A 21,228-nucleotide genomic window follows, 5' to 3' on the forward strand; every position below is an offset into this window, starting at 1 on the left:
CACTTCGTAGGGCATGGATTCCAGACCTTTGAGCATTTTGGTTGCCCTCTTCTGGACACGTTCCAGCTTGTCAATATCCTTTTTACATGGCAGTGCCCAGAACTGGCCAGAACTGAACACAATACTATAGGGGAGGTCTGACCAATGCAGAGTAGAGTGGTACAATTACTCCCCTCGATCTAGAAACTATGTTCTTATTGATACATCCCAGAATTGCATTGGCTTTCTTGGCTGCCATGTCACCTTCTCGAGCTCTTCTATGTCTGGTCACACCTTAGCATATGAAATGTGTGGCCACTGAAGACAGAGGTTAAGAACATAAGAATATAAGAACAAACCTGCAGGATCAGACCAGAGTCCATCTAGTCCAGCACTCTGCTACTCGCAGTAGCCCACCAGATGCCTTTGGGAGCTCACCTGCAGGAGGTGAAAGCAATGGCCTTCTGCTGCTGCTACTCCTGAGCACCTGGTCTGCTAAGGCATTTGCAATCTCAGGTCAAGGAGGATCAAGATTGGTAGCCAGAGATTGACTTCTCCTCCATAAATCTGTCCAAGCCCTTTTAAAAGCTATCCAGGTTAGTGGCCATCACCACCTCCTGTGGCAGCATATTCCAAACACCAATCATGCGTGGCATGAAGAAATGTTTCCTTTTATTAGTCCTAATTCTCTCTCCCCCCCCCCCCCCAGCAGTTTCAATGGATGCCCCCTGGTTCTAGTATTGTGAGAAAGAGAGAATCTAGCATTGTGAGAAAGAGAGGTTCCTCCAGTAGGGAAGCTGTCCACTCAGCAGGCTACCTGGCACCTGATCTACTCCTCTTCAGAAATACCAGGTTCAATAATTTTTTGCTTACCTAGTGATTTCATTTATGTATTTATTTTCTGCCTTCTCCCAGGCTAGTGAATTGATAATCTTTTAATCCTGGTGATTGGTATTTTGTCCCGTCCCGCACAAATGCAGCTAGACTGATTTTGTTGGCATCGATGATATTTTATTGGGTCCCGGTTTCAGAAGCAAGCAAAAAAAACGAAGGGCTGACGCGCAGTCCACGTGCTAGACATCAGCACATTTCACAACCTGGGTGGGGAAACCCCTTCTCAAGCAAATCTGCCTCTTAATGCCCGAAGATCTGCGTGAGCGATGAGCTGCATATCTTACCATAAATCCTAGATGTTATGTTTAAAGATCTCCCTCGTAATGAAGCAATTTATATTGTGATGCTATGAAGATGCATACTGTTTAATTAAATGAATGCATGGTTCATTATACATAAATGAAAAGGGAGGGTTAATTTGACGCTAACCGGTCTGGTTCGACGTGCGGTTCCAGCTTCGAAATGGAACTGCTACGAGGGCGGGCAGATTGAAGCGCATATTTTGGATGGGCCCCCTTAGGCAGAGCTTTTGGAGAGGAATATTTGGCTGGATCAGCGGTGTGATCCAAAGGCTATCTCATTATGCTGCTTGAATGGAATTATTCATAGAAACCTAATTTGTTTTATGATTTCGATTTCGAATACCTTTAATGGCATATAAATAGTTGAAGATTAACATTGCAAGATAATAACAGCCTTTACAACTTCTGACGAGTTAAAATAACACCATTTAAAAATTTAGCCACCGCTTCCAACAGCTCGTAGTTGTGGCTGTTTAAAAGATATAACCTTCTGTTTATCTGTAAGGCCTTCACTTCCATGCAGGAAGGGGATTATGTGCTTCTTCCTACCTATCTCATAAAAAGGACAATCCAACAGCATATGAGATACTGTTTCCACAGAACCCATGCCACACGGGCATTTCCTTTCTTTATGTGGGATGTGGGATTCCAAGGTGGCGTCCAAGGCTAAGGGAAGAAGGCAGGGCATTACACCTAGCTAAGGTGATTTGTTTTATGAGTAACCGCTCTGACCTCAACAAAATAAACTGATTGAGAAATGGATGTTTGTAATGTGTTGGAGTCGTAAGTTCCAAGATAGGTGGTGAGCTGTGACTTCCGGGGAGGATTTTGGGGAGACCTCTCCTCAGCCTGAAATCTCAGAGAGGCGTCACTAATCACAGTGGACATTTCTACGCAGGATGGACCTGTGGTCTCTCATTCAGTGAAAGTCAGCACACGTCCAAAATGGTCAGCCACAGGAGTTTCCTTCTGCATTATCAATTCATTAATCCGCATTTATTGATTTCATTTCATTTATATTCCACACAGCTCGAGGCAGAGGACACAGGGTTCGGGGAGGGTGGGGGGGGGGGGAGGAACTCCTATCTGAGCAGCACGGGCTAGAGTGGACCCTGACGGGTTTATTTTCAGCAAGCTGGTCGCGCCCTTCTTTCGTCGCTTTGCTTTTCGGTGATGCATGCGTATGGAAGCTCTCTGGGTGACTTTGGGCCAGTCATTCCCCCAGCCGAACCCACCCCACAGGGTTGTTGTGAAACTACAGTGGAGGAGAGGAGAATAATGTCAGCCGCTGGGGGGAAAAGTGGGGTATAAATAAACTAACTAAATACATGGGCAGCTGCCACACGTAAAAAGGCATTCACTGCAAATACTTATACTGAAAGCGATTTGATTAATCTCAGCAATGTCAAACGTTGCAGCCCTTTTATTATTATTATTATTATTATTATTATTATTATTATTATTATTATTGCAATAAGATATGCCTTGCAATAAGATACGCTTTAAAAACCTAAATATTTGTGGGAGGGTGAAATGGGATCTTGGGTTGCCAACCTCAAGGTAGGGGCTTGAGAGCATCATACCTCGCTGAGGTCTCTCCTCCTTCCCTCCCCTTTGCGACACTTCACACATCTCCAGGTGTGGTAACCTTACACCACCTGCCTGGCCTTAGACTGGGCAGAAATCCAACAGGTGCAGCTTTCCCAGGCATAGAGAAGATGGAAGCTTTCCGCCGCAGATGCAGTTGCTGGAGATGCCTGGAAGGCAAGGCGGCCAGCCTTCCCTGTTGGACAGCGACCTCCCCCCCTCCGGATCCAGAGACCTCGGGAGGCTCTGCGCGGCCTGGAACTACGAGTCCCGTGGTGCTCAGCACTCAGGGGTGGGAAGGAGGCTGCGCAGCCGCCGGGCTCAGGCGTGACCTGCCTGTTGACAGTCCTGTTTGGGGGGAGGCTAAACCGAAGGGAGAGCGAGCGAGAGAGAGAGAGAAGCAGGCGGGTGGACGGACGGACGGTCGGTCGGACAGGCAGAGCCGCGCCGGGTAAGCCCGCGATCGCCCCTCCCGCCCCGAGAGTCATGCAGGCTCCCGCCGCCTCCCTCTGTGCAGGATGCCCGAGGGCGGCGCGCATGATCTCCCCCAGCGCCCTGCAGCCGGAGCCGTGCCACGCCAAGAGCATCCCTTTCTCCCCCCCCCACCCCACCCCACATCCCAGGCTCCGGCCCGGGAGGGGCGCCCCCAGATCCCCGAGGGGCGCCTCGCCTGGCCCCAGAGGCTGCGATCGGCGGGGTGATGATGACGATGACGATGATGATGCTCCGTGTAGGCGCATTCAGCCGCTCGCCTTGGCGCGCCCCGCTCGCTGCCCGCCCGGCCTTGCCATGCAGCCCGTGCAAAAACGAGGCATCCCCCCTGGAACTGGGTCGGCCGCGATAGCAATAGGGCTGCTGTTATTGCCATTTGGCACCGATCTATTCTTTGCGTGGCGATAAAGCTGCCATCCTTTAAGGTGCCCAAGTCTTTTAATACCGCCCCCCCCCCCTTTGCAAAAGGCTCCCCCTTTGGATCACCGCTCTGCCTTTTCAGCCTCCCTGGGGAAGGGGCGGGGGACCCCGGCATTCGTTCCAGCCGCCCCCCCTCCTGTCTCTTCCGACAGCCCGGTGAGGTCATGTTGAGAAAAATCAGAAGATCTATTTAAAAATGGTTGAATGGGTGGAGGGGGAAAGAAAGAAAGAAAGAAAGAAAGAAAGAAAGAAAGAAAGAAAGAAAGAAAGAAAGAAAGAAAGAAAGAAAGGAAAAGGACTGCCGCTGTCCAGCTTCCCTCCCTCCCTCCCACCCGGAGACAGGACTCGCCCCACCCAAGCGTCTCTTCCAGATGACCCCCACCCACCCTCCCCACCCACCAGTGAGCCAGGCTGGAGTTGTGTAACTGGCAGAGGTGAAAGATCGGGAGAAGCGCAGCCTGCCAGATGTCCACGCCAAAAGAAGCACGCCAGGAGGAGAGCAAGGAGCTGAGTCAGGAAGGATGGGAAAGGACCAGGCGAGAGAATCGCGCAGAAGGCGGCGAGATGCTCTCAGGAGTCAACCCACAGCCCATGAATTCCCCCTGAAAACCTGGCACTGCTTGGCCTTATGCGTTGAGGAGGTGCCTGCTTCTCTCCAGCCCCACCGAGGAGAGAACATTCCTCTGAGAAATGATGGTCAGAGATGGTCCACAGATGATGGTCCTTCACTCGATGGTCCACAGATGATGGTCCTTCACTCGATGGTCCACAGATGATGGTCCTTCACTCGATGGTCCACAGAGATGGTCCTTCACTCGATGGTCCACAGAGATGGTCCTTCACTCAATGGTCCACAGAGATGGTCCTTCACTCGATGGTCCACAGATGATGGTCCTTCACTCGATGGTCCACAGAGATGGTCCTGCACTCGATGGTCCACAGATGATGGTCCTTCACTCAATGGTCCACAGAGATGGTCCTTCACTCGATGGTCCACAGAGATGGTCCTTCACTCGAAGCCTTTGCGGGCTGGGGAGGCAGGAGAAGAGATCCAGGGCCCAGTGGTCTCCTTCACCCCCAGGCGTTTCCAGATTCAGTCCCCATCTCCTTCCCTCAAGAAGAGGTGGCCTGCAAGATTCAGTTTGTTTAGGGCTGGTGTGCCAGTCGATCAGTTTTTCTTTTTAATATGGCGACTATTACTTGGCAATGTTCAACCACAGCCAAAATGCTGGTGGAACGTGCTCTCGAGTTGTTATGGCGACCTCGTAGGGTTTTTCCCAAAGCAAACGTACCACGGTGAAAATATTGTCAGAAGCCAAAGAGTGCCCTATTGTAGACAAAGGTTAGATAAGAGAGAGAGAGCATGGTGTGTTGTGGTTAAGAGCAGCAGTGGCGTAGGAGGTTAAGAGCTCGTGTATCTAACCTGGAGGAACCGGGTTTGATTCCCCGCTCTGCCGCCTGAGCTGTGGAGGCTTATCTGGGGAATTCAGATTAGCCTGTGCACTCCCACACACGCCAGCTGGGTGACCTTGGGCTAGTCACAGCTTCTCGGAGCTCTCTCAGCCCCACCCACCTCACAGGGTGTTTGTTGTGAGGGGGGAAGGGCAAGGAGATTGTCAGCCCCTTTGAGTCTCCTGCAGGAGAGAAAGGGGGGATATAAATCCAAACTCCTCCTCCTCCTCCTCCTCCTCTTCTTCTTCTTCTTCTTAAGAGCAGTGGACTCTAGAGAACTGAGTTCAACTCCCCATTCCTCCACATGAAGCCCACTTGGGCCGGTCACAGTTCTCTCAGAACTCTCTCGGCCTAGGCGGAGGCAGGTAGTAGCAAACCGCCTCAGAACATCCCGTGCCTTGAAAACCCCGTGGGGTTGCCACAAGTCAGCCGTGAGCTGATGGCATTTCCCACCACTAGATAAGTAAACCAGAGGAAGGATCAATGACAGAATGGGAGCAAATATCTATATATGAATGCGCCATTGTGATATCATACTGTATTTCTATCTTTGGCAGTATATGATGCATCATGGGTGAGACTTCTGATTCATTTTTCTGATTTTTGTATGTTTATTAGATCTCTCGTGCAGGCGCAGTATTCAGTTCTGTTGTCTTATACCATGTGATCTGCCTTGAGTCTCAGTGACAAGGGTGGTCCAAGTAAAGAGAGTAAATAAATAAAGTTAATAACGGCCAGATTGGTGAATTGTGTCTGCATAAAGAAAGCAGAACATATTTCTTTGTGGACAATCCAATCCAAAAACCTTTATTAGGCCTACAATCGAGAAAATGTCAAACATTTCCAGATGCATTAAAAATCACTCACTGTTACATAACCTGTGAAACACACCTTAAAAATACGGCAACTGCTTCCGAAATTTCTACATTAGAATTGTTCGGGAGCGTAAGCATTTCTATTTTATCTGAGAATAGCGTGAATCCTGTTGGTAACAGAGCCCCCAAGTCAATTCTAATGTTAAGAACATAAGAACATAAGAACTAGCCTGCTGGATCAGACCAGAGTCCATCTAGTCCAGCACTCTGCTACTTGCAGTGGCCCACCAGGTGCCTTTGGGAGCTCACAGGCAGGATGTGAAAGCAATGGCCTTCTGCTGCTGCTGCTGCTCCTGCTGCTCCTGAGCACCTGGTCTGCTAAGGCATTTGCAATCTGAGATCAAGGAGGATCAAGATTGGTAGCCATAGATCAACTTCTCCACCATAAATCTGTCCAAGCCCCCTTTAAAGCTATCCAGGTTAGTGGCCATCACCACCTCCTGTGGCAGCATATTGTTGTTATACTTCGAACAATACAGCAAAATATGAGAGATTGAGTCCGTCGTATAGGGACAGTACCAGCAGCGATGTTCATTTTGTGGAATATTGAGAAAGCGACCTTGGAGGTAGACTGAGGGAAAAGAGTTGCACCTTGCTCTGGTTATGACCCATCTACTCTTGTAGTCGACTCTTTGTGGACAACTGAATGTCCTTTACTGAGTCTGCAGGAATAAATGGCAGGGTATGATAGATCCATTTAAGTTTTTATAATGGAGCCTTACATTCTCTCTCTCTCTCTCTCTCTCTCTCTCTCTCTCAGTGGCGTAGGAGGTTAAGAGCTCGTGTATCTAATCTGGAGGAACCGGGTTTGATTCCCAGCTCTGCCACTTGAGCTGTGGAGGCTTATCTGGGGAATTCAGATTAGCCTGTACACTCCCACACATGCCAGCTGGGTGACCTTGGGCTAGTCACAGCTTCTCGGAGCTCTCTCAGCCCCACCCACCTCACAGGGTGTTTGTTGTGAGGGGGGAAGGGCAAGGAGATTGTCAGCCCCTTTGAGTCTCCTGCAGGAGAGAAAGGGGGGATATAAATCCAAACTCCTCCTCCTCCTCCTCCTCTTCTTCTTCTTCTTCTCTCTCTCTCTCTCTCTCTCTCTCACACACACACACACACACACACACACACACACACACACACACACACACACACACACATATAAGTAGATTCCTGCAGGATTATACCAAGGATCCACCTGTCTCAGTATTCAGTCTTTCAAAATGATCAACCAGATGTCTCAGGAAAACTTGCAACCAAAGAATGAAGACAGAAACCTGCCCTACTGCTGATTTCCAGTAGACCAGACAAAGCAGGTGATTTATAATTATGACATCTGACAGCAGTGGTGGGAAGGAGGGCTTTTCACTTCCCAGCCCTGCAGGAGTCCCGTGACGTTTGCAAAAACACCGACGCAAACATATAGACCCAGTTTTAATTGATTTATTTCTTTGTTTGTTATTTATGTTGTCTACAGTGGTTTTTAAAAGAAATGAGCGTGCCATGACATCTGATTTGTTTTTTTAATGTGCAACTTATTCTTTGGACAAGAGGATACTGTTAGGACAGAATGTGGAGAAACAGCATGGTTTCCAATTAGCAAAAGTGTCAGACAAGGATGTGTTTTATCTCCCTATCTATTCAGTCTCTAGGCAGAAGGTATCATAAAGAAAGCTGGATTAGATTTAGATTAAGGTGGAGTGCAAATTGGTGGAAGGAACATGAACTTGAGGTATGCAGATGACACCTCATTACAGGCAGATGATAGCGAAGGCTTGGAATGATGACCGATGTATGCTGAATTAGGAAGTGCCAAAGTAGGCTGAAAGTCAAGAAGATGAAAGCAAAGACTGCAGGGGAATTTCACAACCGTAAGGCGGACCATGAAGAAATTGACATTGTCCGAGACGTTCTGTTCCTTGGCTCCTCCATCAGCCAAAAAGGAGACTGCAACCAAGAAGTGAGAAGGCGATTGAGGCTGGGAAGGACAGCCGTGAAGGAGCTAGAAAAGATCCTCAAGTGTGAGAATGTGTGGCTGGTGACCAAGATCAGGTTAATTCATGCCACAGTATTCCCTGTTACTATTTATGGGTGTGAAAACTGGACAATGAAGAAAGCTGACAGGAAGAAAGTTGATTCCTTTGAACAACAAACCAGTGAGTTCTAGATCAAATCAAGGCTGAACTTTTCCCTAGATGACTAAACCGAGCCTACCATACTGTGGTAACATTACGAGAAGACAAAACTCACTGGAAAAGACAATAATGCTAGGAAAAGGCAGCAGAGAAATAGGAATACGCAACATGAGATGGATCAACTCAATAAAAAAAGCTGAGCAAGGCTGTTAATGGTAGGACATTTTGGAGGACATTAATTCATAGGGTTGCCCTAAGTCAGAAGCAACGCGATGGCACTTAACATATACACATGCAGTCTGCTTTTCTTGCAGGGACACAAGCAGTGGTGGGATCCAAAAATTTTAGTAACAGGTTCCCATGGTGGTGGGATTCAAACTGTGGCGTAGCGCCAATGGGCCTGGGCGGGGCATTCCAGGGGCGTGGCCGGGCATTCCGGGGGCAGGGCATTCCTGGGCGGGGCTGTGGCAAGGACGCAGCCGCTGCACCGGTCCTTGGGCGGGAAACGAATGGATGCAGGCGCAGGCTGCCACGCACGCCGGTGCACCTCCTGCTAGACTGCTTCAAGTTCTGCGCGCTACTGCTGAGAGGAGGGGCATAACTAAGGCAAAAATCACATGGCAAAATCACCAATTAGTAACCCCCTCTCGGCACACACACAAACAATTAGTAACCTACTCTCGGGAACCTGTGAGAACCTGCTGGATCCCACCTCTGGACACAAGATAGATTAAACGTAGTGAGTCATTGGGATAGAAGTTGCTGAAAAAACACAGCAAGTTTTGGGTGGCATTTTATGAAAACCAGTTTGGTGTGGCTGCCCATCTGGAGAGTTTGTGTAGTAGATGCCTGGCTTCAGTTGCACACTCAGCTGGGATGCCTACCAAGTGGGCAAGTAAGGTTACACGTAGGCACACTTGCAAATAGAAGCTATGTGAGTTCTTCTATTGCAGGATGAGCTCTGCTTCTCTGTGTCCTTTCTCCAACCTGTATACCAAGTGCAAATTCCTTCCTTTCCTCCCGCCATGTTTCAAGAAAGAGCCAACCAGCATTGTGCCGTACAGGCAACGTCAGGATTGCTCAAGACACGTACAAAGAAATATCCTATCCGCACTGTACACGGGTTTGACTTGTGTTCCTTGTAGCCTGTGAGCAGGGCTCTCTTTCCTAAAGAGAGCCAGCGTGGTGTAGTGGTTACGAGCAGGTGGATTAGAATCTGGAGAACTGGGTTTGATTCCCCACTCCTCCACCTGAGGGGCAGAGGCTTATCTGGTGAACCAGATGTGTTTCCGCACTCCTACATTCCTGCTGGGTGGCCTTGGGCTAGTCACAGTTCTCTCCGAACTCTCTCAGCCCCACCTACCTCACAAGGTGTCCGTTGTGGAGAGAGGAAGGGAAAGGAGTTTGTCAGCCCCTCTGAGTCTCCTTACTGGAGAGAAAGGTGGGGTATAAATCCAAACTCTTCCTCCTCCTCCTCTTCTTCTGATGTATTTGCTGTGGCTTGTGACCAGGGCTGTTAACTATCTTAGCCCCGTCTTCTTTACTAAAATGTTGTCCTGAGGACCTTGGAAGAAGCAAGAAGGCTGCAAAAGGGAACCCAGGACAATTGGCCAGTGCACGAGCTTTGTGAAACGATAAACTAGCTTCCTCATTTAATACTACTCTGTCTGACCTTAATTGCCACTTCTATCGCAACATCAGAGGCAAGAAGGAACTCTTCCCACCAACCGCTTGCACCCATCATTACGGCTGTCTGTCACTTAACACTGCTGGTTGTCACAGACATGTCCTTCTCCCCTTGGTGTTGGGAGAGTGTTTACAGATGACCAAGGCCCAGGAAGTGGTTTAAGTAGTCTTTGCTCATCAGGCTGCAGAAGCAGGGGAATTATGTGAATTATCATTCTTGTTCGCTGCATTTTTAAAGGGTGTGTGCAGATGCTGCCATTCCAATAAAACTTGTCTCTGTTCCCATATGGTCTCGGGGGATGGGGGTGGGGAGAGAAGGAATTGACTAGCACGATATGGGGCACTCCCCACAGAAATGATTCCAAGGTTACCTTGGTTACCGAGGCATTTTGTTGCTGTTTGAAACAGATTCTTTCTGAACAGAAACAGCTATTCTAAGGATAACGCTGGAGTATCCATAATGTCACTAGCAACTGCCTGGGCATGTTTCCATATTTTTATCTTTGCGTGCGCGCAGGTTTTCTCGTATGCCGGGCTGGAAGGAATGGAAGTGTGTCAAGCGCCATCAAGTCACTTCTGATTTATAGCGACCTTGCTCAGGTCTTACAACTAGAGGACCATGGGGCTTCCTTTGTAGAGCCAACCAATCTCACACTGCATCTGCCTCTATATTTGGTCATTGACTGTAAATACATTCTTCTTCTTCTTCTTCTTCTTCTTCTTCTTCTTCTTCTTCTTCTTCTTCTTCTTCTTCTTCTTCTTCTTCTTCTTCTTCTTCTTCTTCTTCTTCTTCTTCTCCTTCTCCTTCTCCTTCTCCTCCTCCTCCTCCTCCTCCTCTTTCTTTTCCTAACATCACTGTCTTTTCCACCGAGTCTTGCAGGCTGGAAGTTCTTTGGTTGCACGTGCTTTGGGCCTCTGTAACCAAGCTCGTTTGGACTTATCTGGAAATGTTATTAAAGTGCAATGAAAGCCTACGAACTGTTTAATATGTTTCTGAAAAGCCGTAATCTTCTCTAAAGCCTTTTAGCCCCGTCAATGGCTGCCGTCTAGAGGACTAGCGTTTAATTATGTGTTCACGTTTTGCATTTGATTTTTTTAAAACGGGGGGTTCCTGAAGATTTAAGCCCAGTTGTGCTTTCCCGCCTCCCAGGTGGCTGTTAGCAGTCCGAATGTAATATTTCAGCACATATCTCTTTAATTTTAAAAAAAAAGGACTCACAAGGTAGCTTTTGGCTCTAATATGGATCAAGTCAGCTTTTGCCTCACTAATGCTGGTGTTTAGCAGCACAAAAGGGCAAAGGATTATATTAATTCTCTTCTGCTGTTGTTTTTGCAGAGGGCGGTTCACAAACTGAGATTTGGACTCTCTGCTTTTAATTACTTCCATCTGCCTCTCTGGAGGGACAGAACGCAAAGGCCTCCTGACTGAATATGCTAGTTAAAGTGCTTTTCAGCTTATCTTTAACTCCAACTGCACGTGTGAAAAAGGAAGGCAGTTTTGAATGTCCCTTGTTCTGAACTGAGTGACCGCCTCAACGGAAGGGTGATTTACTGTTACACACTAGCCTTTCGGCTGTTTACAACGCAGGTGGGAGTTTTGGCCTTCAGGAGGCAGAACATCTTGTCTGTTCCCAGTTTCCCTGCCAGCAATATTCGTTCCCTAGGCAAACATTTCATTGGCAGAATTTCCAAAGGAAATGCTGAGCATAGGCAAACTGGGGTGAATATTTATTATCTTGCGGTATTCTAGGGTTAGATAAGAAGCCCCCTACAAATGCTACAATGCTAGCTGCCCAGCTTTCCAACTAGGTGAGCAGGACCTGATTTGGGAAGGAAGGGGGAGAACCAGCGCTTCACCCCGCAACGGTCAAGATTGCTCCTCTTAAAAGCTACATCTGTCTCCGCCCATGGTGAGAGAGGATTGAATCGTACTCAGACATAAGAACATAAGAACAAGCCAGCTGGATCAGACCAGAGTCCATCTAGTCCAGCTCTCTGCTACTCGCAGTGGCCCACCAGGTGCCTTTGGGAGCTCACAGGCAGGAGGTGAAAGCAATGGCCTTCTTCGGCTGTTGCTCCCGAGCACCTGGACTGTTAAGGCATTTGCAATCTCAGATCAAAGAGGATCAAGATTGGTAGCCATAAATCGACTTCATAAATCTGTCCAAGCCCTTTTTAAAGCTATCCAGGTGAGTGGCCATCACCACCTCCTGTGGCAGCATATTCCAAACACCAATCACACATTGCGTGAAGAAGTGTTTCCTTTTATTAGTCCTAATTCTTCCCCCCAGCATTTCCAATGGATGCCCCCTGGTTCTAGTATTGTGAGAAACGTTACTGTACAATGTGGTCTTGAAGTAATCTGTAGCTGCTGTTCATTTTACCTGTAAGAATAGAATGGAGTGTGTGTGTGTGCATGCCACGCCCTCACCAGGATGGCCCAGGGTTGCCCAATCTTGGAAGCGAAGTAGGATTGGCCAAGGAAGTCCAGGGTTGCTATGCAGAAGGCGGCGCTGGCAAACCGCTCGGTTAGCCTCTTGCCTTGAAAACCCGACTGGGTCCCCAGAAGTTGGGTCTGCAACGTGGGTGGTGCTTTACACTCGTATATATGATCCAATAATTTGGGTCCATTGTGTATATATGTACAAAGAAGTTTAAAAGTGATTTTTAAATTCTATGGAAATGAGTAGGCAGAGGATTTATACTTGAATACTGTAAAATAAGTGAGCAGCTCTTTGTGGTGGTAAGTGTCTTTAGATGTGCTCTGTGACTGAATATATACAGAAGCTGAAGGAGACCAGTAGCTGAAATATGTTCATCTCCTGGTAAAAGGCATTTTACCGGAGGACTCCTACCTTCCCCCCTTCAGTAAAGGGCTACCAAGGTATTTCTATAATATATCTTCACCACACCTCCGACGTACCTTAATGCTAGCCCAACTGAACGTCCTACCCTCAGCAGTCCTGAGCGGCAGATTTCTCCAGATCCCATACCAACAAAGAACGTGTCCCTGCTCACAAAAAGCCATCGAAACAATCGAGCAGAACCTCCTAGATTGCGAACTATATGCTTCATCTAGAAGACAATATATAGACCCGTATACTGAGAACTATGCCTACTCATCAGACAAGGTCAAATCTTTCTATCTGCTTTGTGATCAGTCTCCTCAGAGATCCCTAGACGTTGCCAAATTCCTGGCGTTGGCACAACAGAATCGCCACAGATTTTAGTTTATTTATTTATTTATTGTTTTAACTGCTGGAAATGTCTGAACCTACTTATTTTAACTTGATTCTCCTCAACCTCTCTGTTGTATTTTAAACTCATGCCAATAAAAGGTTGATGATGATGATATTTATCTCCTGTGTGGTCATTTAATTAAGAAATATTTTTAAATTTATGATTTTAAGAAGAAGTAGAAGAGTTTGGATTTATACCCTACCTCCTGTAAGAAGACTCAAGGTGGCTTACAAACTCCTTTCCCTTCCTCTCCTCTCAGCGAAAACCCTTGTGAGGGAGATGAGGCTGAGAGAGTTCTGAGAGAACTGTGACTAACCCAAGGTCACCCAGCAGGAATGCAGGAGTACGGAAACACATCTGGTTCACCAGATAAGCCTCCGCCACTCAGGTGCAGGAGTGGGGAATCAAACCCAGTTTTCCAGATTAGAATCCACTTGCTCTTGGCAACTACACCGCGCTGGCTCTCCGAATATTTTATGAACATAGAATAAATATCACGTTGCAGTTTTTATTAGAAGGGTACATGTTAATAAGTCATCGTTGCTGCAAGATACTTTTTTTTATCTAGCTGAAGATTTTGATGGCCGCTAACCCCACTTTTTGTAGCCAAGTTATTGTTCGTTGTTTTGCCAAATGGTCTTATCCAGTGATGGCGAATCTATGGCACGGGTACCAGAGGTGGCACTCGGAGCCCTCTCTGTGGGCACGCACACACAGAATTCGTCATGTGGGGGGCAGAAAATCACACACCCCCACACACATCTAGGCTGGCCTGGGCCACTGAGTACAACATGCGCTCACCGCGGTGAGCAGGGAGGACTCGGCTGGTAGACCTGGTGCCTGTGCTCTGGGTTGCTGCTGCCCGGGGGCGGGGGCAGAGGAGGCAGAGATGCTAGAGAGGCACAGAGCGGTGCGCGCAGGACTTGCTGGAGGCTAGAGCAGGCTGGCCCCTGCTCGAGCGGGTGGGGCGGAGGAAGAGGGAGCCAACCGTTTTTTTTCTAAACTAAAACCTCAGCATTCAGGTTAAATTGCTGGGTTGGCACTTTGCAATAAATAAGTGGAGTTTGGGTTGCAATTTGTGCACTCGGTCTTAAAAAGGTTAGCCATCACTGGTCTAATCAACCTTCCTTTCTTTCCAATGTTCTGTCTTGCAAGTGGACCTCCATGTCTCAGCTGCAACTCACATTAAGCCCTGGGGTGGTTTCTTTGTTAGCTCTGAAAACAAATAACACTAATATGGAAATACGTGGAACTGGCCGCTGTTACGTCACGCTGTTTTTGTCACTGGGGCAAATAATCATTCAGACAGAACTGACAATTTCTCATTCTCAACAGAGATTCAGAAGACTGATTCCCGAATGGTGGGCAGGCCAACTTCACAGGACGCAGCTTAGCAGCCATGGCGGTACCATTCCGGAAAGAGTTAGAGAAATACAAGAATATCAACGAAGACGAAATTCTCAGCAAACTCTCAGAGGACGAGCTGAAACAGCTGGAAAGTGTTCTTGATGACCTGGATCCAGAGGTGCGTGTTCAATAGTTGCGGGGTCGCCTGCAAACAATCTTCATCAGGCTCAAAGGGATACATACAAAGCATTGGGGTGGTGTCAGTGGTGGGATCCAAAAATTTTAGTAACAGGTTCCCATGGTGGTGGGATTCAAACTGTGGCGTAGCGCCAATGGGGCTGGGCGGGGCACGACGGGGGTGTGGCCGGGCATTCCGGGGGTGGGGCATTCCTGGGCAGGGCTGTGGCAAGGACGCAGCCGCTGCACCGCTCCTCTGGCGGGAAACGAATGCACGTAGGCGCAGGCTGCCAGGCACGCGGTGCACCTCCTGCTAGACTGCTTCAAGTTCTGCGCGCTACTGCTGAGAGGAAGGGCGTAACTAAGGCAAAAATCACGTGGCAAAATCACCAATTAGTAACCCCCTCTCGGCACACGCAAATAATGAGTAACCTACTCTCGGGAACCTGTGAGAACCTGCTGGATCCCACCTCTGGGTGGTGTATGTTTAGCGTTAAAAAGAACAGTTTTGAAACAACACAGATTTTGTGCCTGGAAAAGCTGGATTAGAAACTGAAAGAAATTGTATGCATGTATTTGCCTGCATGGCGTCATTTTTCCATACTCTCCAAGGCTGAGACTCGTGTGTGTATGTGTGTGCGTGCGTGCGTGCGTGCCACCTTATCAGGAAGCTAATGGGCATGACTATGATGAACCTTGGGACCAGAGCACACGGCACCAGTTCAGTAAGGGTAATTCACTGAACTGGTGCCATGTGCTCTGGTCCTTATTCACAATCAGACCTGAGTGGGGTCTGGGGATGAAATTATAGATGTGGAAACGGCTTATTTGGTGACTATTTCTGTTTCTTGCCCCCCCTTTGGTAGAATGCACTCCTGCCAGCAGGCTTCCGGCAAAAAGACCAGACCAACAAATCTGCCACTGGACCCTTCGACAGAGAGCGGCTCTTGTCCTACTTGGAGAAACAAGCCTTGGAGCACCAAGACAGGGAAGACTTTGTCCCTTTTACGGGAGAAAAGAAAGGTAACCGCTCCTCTGCAAGCGTGCTTGAAAGGGTGAGGCGTGTAAACAAAGCAATTGATGCTGTCTGCCTGCTGAAGACAGATCAAAGGCCAAATTGCAGGGCTTTATGTACAACTTGTGAAAGCAAACCCAGATAAATTGCTAGTTTTGCCTGTGGTCCGCCCACTAGTTCAGAAGCCAACTATACCAACGTTTTGTGGATTCCCCCCACACCCAGCTTTCCCCGAAGAAGAAGAAGAAGAAGAAGAAGAAGAAGAAGAAGAAGAAGAAGAAGAAGAAGAAGAAGAAGAAGAAGAAGAAGAAGAAGAAGAAGAAGAAGAAGAAGAAGAAGAAGAAGAAGAAGAGTTGGATTTACATCCCCCCTTTCTCTCCTGTAGGAGACTCAAAGGGGCTTACAATCTCCTTTCCCTTCCCCCCCTCACAACAAACACCCTGTGAGGTAGGTGGGGCTGAGAGAGCTCAGAAGAACTGTGACTAGCTCAAGGTCACCCAGCTGGCATGTGTTGGAGTGTACAGGCTAATCTGAATTCCCCAGATATTCACAGCTCCACAGCTCAGACGGCAGAGCAGGGCATCAAACCCGGTTCCTCCAGATTAGAGTACGCCTGCTCTTAACCACTACGCCGCTGCTGCTCCTATTGCCGCTCCTATTGCAGTATTTCTCAAGATCAGACCCCAGTGAGCGCAGCGCAGTCCCCCAGTCTTGTAGGCTGCTTTATTCAATCTTCCAGGCTGTCTCCCTGGGGTTTAAACATTGTAGGGGTTATTTAACTTGCAGTTTGCAAAGCATGAGTAAAAAAAGCCATTTTTTTACTCGGCTGTGCAGGCTTGGGCAAGTCCTTCGGGAGGAAAAAAATTCTGCTTTGGAGGATATGTTTGTTAATCTCTTAATCCCAGCCGCGGCCACCACCACCACCACCCAACCACCGTTGCTCAGCTGTTGCCTTGAAAACTCCACAAAGGGTCATCCTAAATTGGTTGCGATCTTAATACATTTAATGGTTAGGTCATGTTAAGCAGCAGCAGCAGCACCTGCTTCAAAAGAGACACAACCCCCTGGGCCTGTTAATACATATTTATATTTTTAACATGTAAATTCATGCTTTTATCTTTAATATATTTTATAGAAGATTTAACTTCTATTTCTTCCTGATAATCTGTTTTCCTTTTGTCAATTTGTTGCCACCCCATTGAACGGTTTCTGGTCTGATCATAAACAACTTCTTAATTTATGCCTAATAAAGGGGGTGCCATCATCTCCAGATGATACCCTGAAATTTTGGTGCCGATACATCCAAAAATGCACCCCCTGCAGGAACATCCTAGAAATTTGCCCAAGAATCTTTGTTCTGCATTGAGTTTTCTGCATTGCTGTCAATGGGGGTTGCAGGCTGTGGGAGGGGGGGGCACATTTCTGAAGGCACCATCTCAAAACTTTCAGGGTCTCATCAGGAGACTGCCCTAATGATACCCCCCAGGTTTGGTGCAGTTTGGTTCAGGGGGGACAAAGTTATGGACCCTCAAAACTGTAGCCCCCATCTCCTATTAGCTCCCATTGGAAATAATGGGGGATAGGGGCACCCCCTTTGGGAGTCCATAACTTTGGACTCCCTGACCCAAACCTCACCAAACTTGGGGGGTAGCATAAGGACAGTCTCCTGATGGTACGCTGAAATTTTGGTGCCACTAGCCTAACAACTGCACCCCCTGCAGGCCAAAAATGGAAAACCACTAAAATACCCAAAAATGAACCCAGCATTTTGATGCCCCCCACAAGGTGATGCCCTGGGCAGCTGCCCACCTTGCCCAATGGGCATTACACCAGTGGACCAGAGTCCAGCACTCTGCTACTCACAGTGGCCCACCAGATGCCTTTGGGAGCTCACATGCAGGATGTGAAAGCAAGGGCCTTCTGTTGCTGCTGCTGCTCCCGAGCACCTTGCTTTCTTTTCCATTCTCCTTGCCTCTTTTGTATGTTTGTCCTTTTTGAGTACAAACCTGAATATGAATTGATGTTTGTCTTTTCCACATCTATTGTACAGAGCCTAATAACTTCAGATGCCTGATTAGATACCATCTCACATTTCAGCGGGAGTTGAGAGATTTTTGTGGGAGGAAAAGTACATTCGTGGTAACACTGAAGGTTATTTTTTTTAAAGAAGTGCATTTAAAGAGCTTCAGTTGTTTGCGTGTGCACATCTGTGTACTTAATGCATCACAATAATCACAGCAGCATTGACTAACACAGGACAAATGGGCCCCTCTCAATCCTCCGCATTCCTAGTACATCGGCCCAATTTAATTGCATGTTTAATTTAATTGTATGTAACAATGGTCACTCTGTGTTGAACCAGTGAACTGGCCAGTGATACATGCATTTCTGAGGCATTCCGTCTGAACTGCATGGTACCCAGTTAATAATAATGATTATATCCCATAATCCTTCTCATAACTCTCCCTTCTGTATGCTTCCCATGCTGGATCCAGGCAAAGTTTGCTGTCCTGCAGACATGACTGGCTGAACCTTGTTGTCAGCCTTCCGGATATGGCAGGTCTTGGCTTGGTCCTCGTTTTTGGCTTGAGCTGCATATTTATTTATTTATTTATTTATATCCCGCCCTTCCCAAGAAGGGCTCAGGGCGGCAACTGGATCCCAATGAACCTCGCCTTACTGAGATGACCCCTCCCCTGTACAGAAATGAGCCCTGTGGGGAACCTCGGGCTGTTAGGAGACGAGCGTTCTGATTCAAAGTTGGCAACACATTCTAAGTGTTGCATAAGGGTCAGGCGTGAACGTTGGCTGGCTGTACATGCGAGACGCAGCGTTTCTAAGCCCAGCCTTTGCTTTGGCAGGCGCTAGCTAGGAAATAGCCATGGGATGGTTATTTTGGAAGCTTAACAGCTCCTTCTCGCTGGAACCAATTTGATGCCCTTTACGCTGGCCACAGGGCTACTGAGAAGCACAGAGAGGCCTTTCCTGTACATGGGAACCAAGCTATAGGTTTCAGGGCTGGGGCTCTGGGGACGAGCAGTTACCAACCAGGCAGAACAGCCAAGGGCAGGAAAAAGGGGGCAGCCTAAGAGCTGCTCTAAGTCTGCATGAACTTTATGGGGGGCCAGGTGGAACCCAACTGGAAGATTCCATCCGATGGTCTCAGTACAGCCTTGTTTACTCATGCACAAGCCCTGCTGACCTCAACAGGACTTTATTCCAAGTAAATATGCACCCTTAACTTATTTAGCAGTAGCCTGTGCACATATGTCCACTGGTCTCAGTACAGCCTTGTTTGCTCATGCACAAGCCCTGCTGACCTCAACAGGACTTTATTCCAAGTAAATATGCACCCTTAACTTATTTAGCAGTAGCCTGTGCACATATGTCCACTGGTCTCAGTACAGCCTTGTTTGCTCATGCACAAGCCCTGCTGACCTCAACAGGACTTTATTCCAAGTAAATATGCACCCTTAACTTATTTAGCAGTAGCCTGTGCACATATGTCCAATGGTCTCAGTACAGCCTTGTTTACCCATGCACAAGCCCTGCTGACCTCAACAGGACTTTATCCCAAGTAAATATGCACCCTTAACTTATTTAGCAGTAGCCTGTGCACATATGTCCACTGGTCTCAGTACAGCCTTGTTTGCTCATGCACAAGCCCTGCTGACCTCAACAGGACTTTATTCCAAGTAAATATGCACCCTTAACTTATTTAGCAGTAGCCTGTGCACATATGCCCAATGGTCTCAGTACAGCCTTGTTTACCCATGCACAAGCCCTGCTGACCTCAACAGAACTTTATTCCAAGTAAATATGCACCCTTAACTTATTTAGCAGTAGCCTGTGCACATATGTCCAGGGTCACTGGTGGTCAGAATCACACATCTGCTAACCTATGCTCCACCAAAACATTCCGACCATGGACATGTAGCCCACGGACAGCTCCTATTGATGTTCCAAGCTCAACTTGCCTGTGAAGTTCTTCACAGTATGGAGATGAGCTTCATTATACTGTTTTTCCATCTGGACTTTCTTATCTTTCTACTCCCGTTCTCTGATCCTCACAAAGGGGTGCTCCTGGGGACCAGGAGAGCCTGATGAGTAACGTGAACGGGGATGGGAGTCAGTGGAGTTAGTGGAAATTGCCAGGATACGACACAGTGTCTGTGGAGCAAGGTGTTATTAAAGGCAGAGGAGCAGGGGCCAGCAAACCAAGTGTGCAGTGCTTGCTTCTATTCTGAGACATGTTTGGAGGTATGACTGATCTGAAACAGGGAAGGAAAGGGGAGGGGAAATTCTTCCAGATTATTTGTAATTCAAAGGTTTCACCCTTCACACATGGGATAGATCAGTGGTGGCGAGCCTATGGCACGGGTGCCAGAGGTGGCACTCAGAGCCCTCTCTGTGGGCATGGGCAAACAGAGTCCCCCCCCCCCCCACACACACACATCTAGGCTGGCCTGGGCCGCTGGGCTCGATTATTAGCATTAAACCTAAGACCTAGTTTTGGGGAAGCAGTGTAGGTAACCCTGTTAAGCGCTGTTAAACCCCACTGATTTTCATGCGAAGTACTAAAGCGCGATCCTTTACCTGGGAGCAAGCTCGGTTGCTGGCAATGGGGCTTGCTTCTGAGTAAACCCTCCTAGGGTCGTGATTCACCCATTGGAAAAGTTGCACGGTTGCTTCAGAGCAAAGCCACCGACTACCACCAAGCTTACTCCCGAGTAACGCACGCCTCGGAGCCAACCGTTTTTTCTAAACTAAAACCTCAGTATTCAGGTTAAATTGCCGTGTTGGCACTTTGCGATAAACAAGTGGGTTTGGGGTTGCATTTGGGCACTCGGTCTCGAAAAGGTCCGCCATCACTGGGATAGATGTATCTGCCTGTGCACACCAAATCTTATATTGGAATCAGGCCCGAGTTTGGTGTAGCTCATCATTGGAGCAAGTGGGGGGGGGGGGGGGAAACCATCAGAAACTTGACATTAAATCCCAGTCCCTCTAATTCTTCCTGGAGAAATCTGCACTTGGTTATTTTCCCCCCACCCTGTTTGTTTTGCTTTTGTCTGAAATGGATTGCTTCACTAGGGAGTTTTTGGACAAAAGAATTATCCAACGTCAACCAGCTGGCTGAAATGTGAAAGATTCAGTTGCTTGAGGTGGTCCTTTATATATGTATGGTTTTAATTAAGTTGCGAAGCAAGAAAGGGAGTGGAGAGGGGTGGGTGTGGGTGAGTATGTGGTTGGGCGAATTCCAAAGCTTAGCAGGGAGATAGTGGAATCAGGAAGGAATTTCATGTCTTCCTCAGCCACTGATCACATCTTCTTAGAAAGGATTATTTCACACTTTGGAAACCACGGCCTCGGGAAACGGTGTGTCTAGAGAGCTAATTGAATGTAGTGGCTAAGAGCGTGAGCGTGAAAATCCCTTATTCGGATCTTCTCTCAACCACAAACACACTAGTCAGATTAGACAAAGATAATGCCTCCTCCTTGGTCCTCTGTCGGTAACGTCTGATTGCAGAGCTGTTGTGGCTTATCAGTTAGGATGCTGGACGAATACTGAAAAGTCTTAGGTTCAAACCTCCTCTGTGCTGTAAAACTTATTAGGTGAACTTGGATCAATC

The 21,228-nt window shown here is 47.8% G+C and overlaps 1 protein-coding gene across 2 annotated transcripts in view; it reads left to right on the plus strand.

The window, feature by feature from the left end:
* The first annotated feature begins 3,078 nt into the window (after positions 1–3,078).
* The window catches only part of LOC125424479 (tropomodulin-2), a 41,915-nt gene continuing 23,765 nt past the window's right edge, over positions 3,079–21,228 (plus strand). The window contains exons 1-3 of one of the 2 annotated variants that reach the window (XM_048481743.1): positions 3,079–3,213; positions 14,392–14,581; positions 15,447–15,603. In XM_048481743.1, the coding sequence (XP_048337700.1) occupies positions 14,456–14,581; positions 15,447–15,603 (283 nt within the window). In that variant the 5' untranslated portion in view covers positions 3,079–3,213; positions 14,392–14,455. The remainder of the gene's footprint in view (positions 3,214–14,391; positions 14,582–15,446; positions 15,604–21,228) is intronic. The other variant, XM_048481742.1, reaches the window with a different exon arrangement.

This window comes from Sphaerodactylus townsendi, linkage group LG17, assembly GCF_021028975.2.
Source record: "Sphaerodactylus townsendi isolate TG3544 linkage group LG17, MPM_Stown_v2.3, whole genome shotgun sequence".
In the NCBI taxonomy this organism is placed as follows: Eukaryota; Metazoa; Chordata; class Lepidosauria; order Squamata; family Sphaerodactylidae; genus Sphaerodactylus; species Sphaerodactylus townsendi.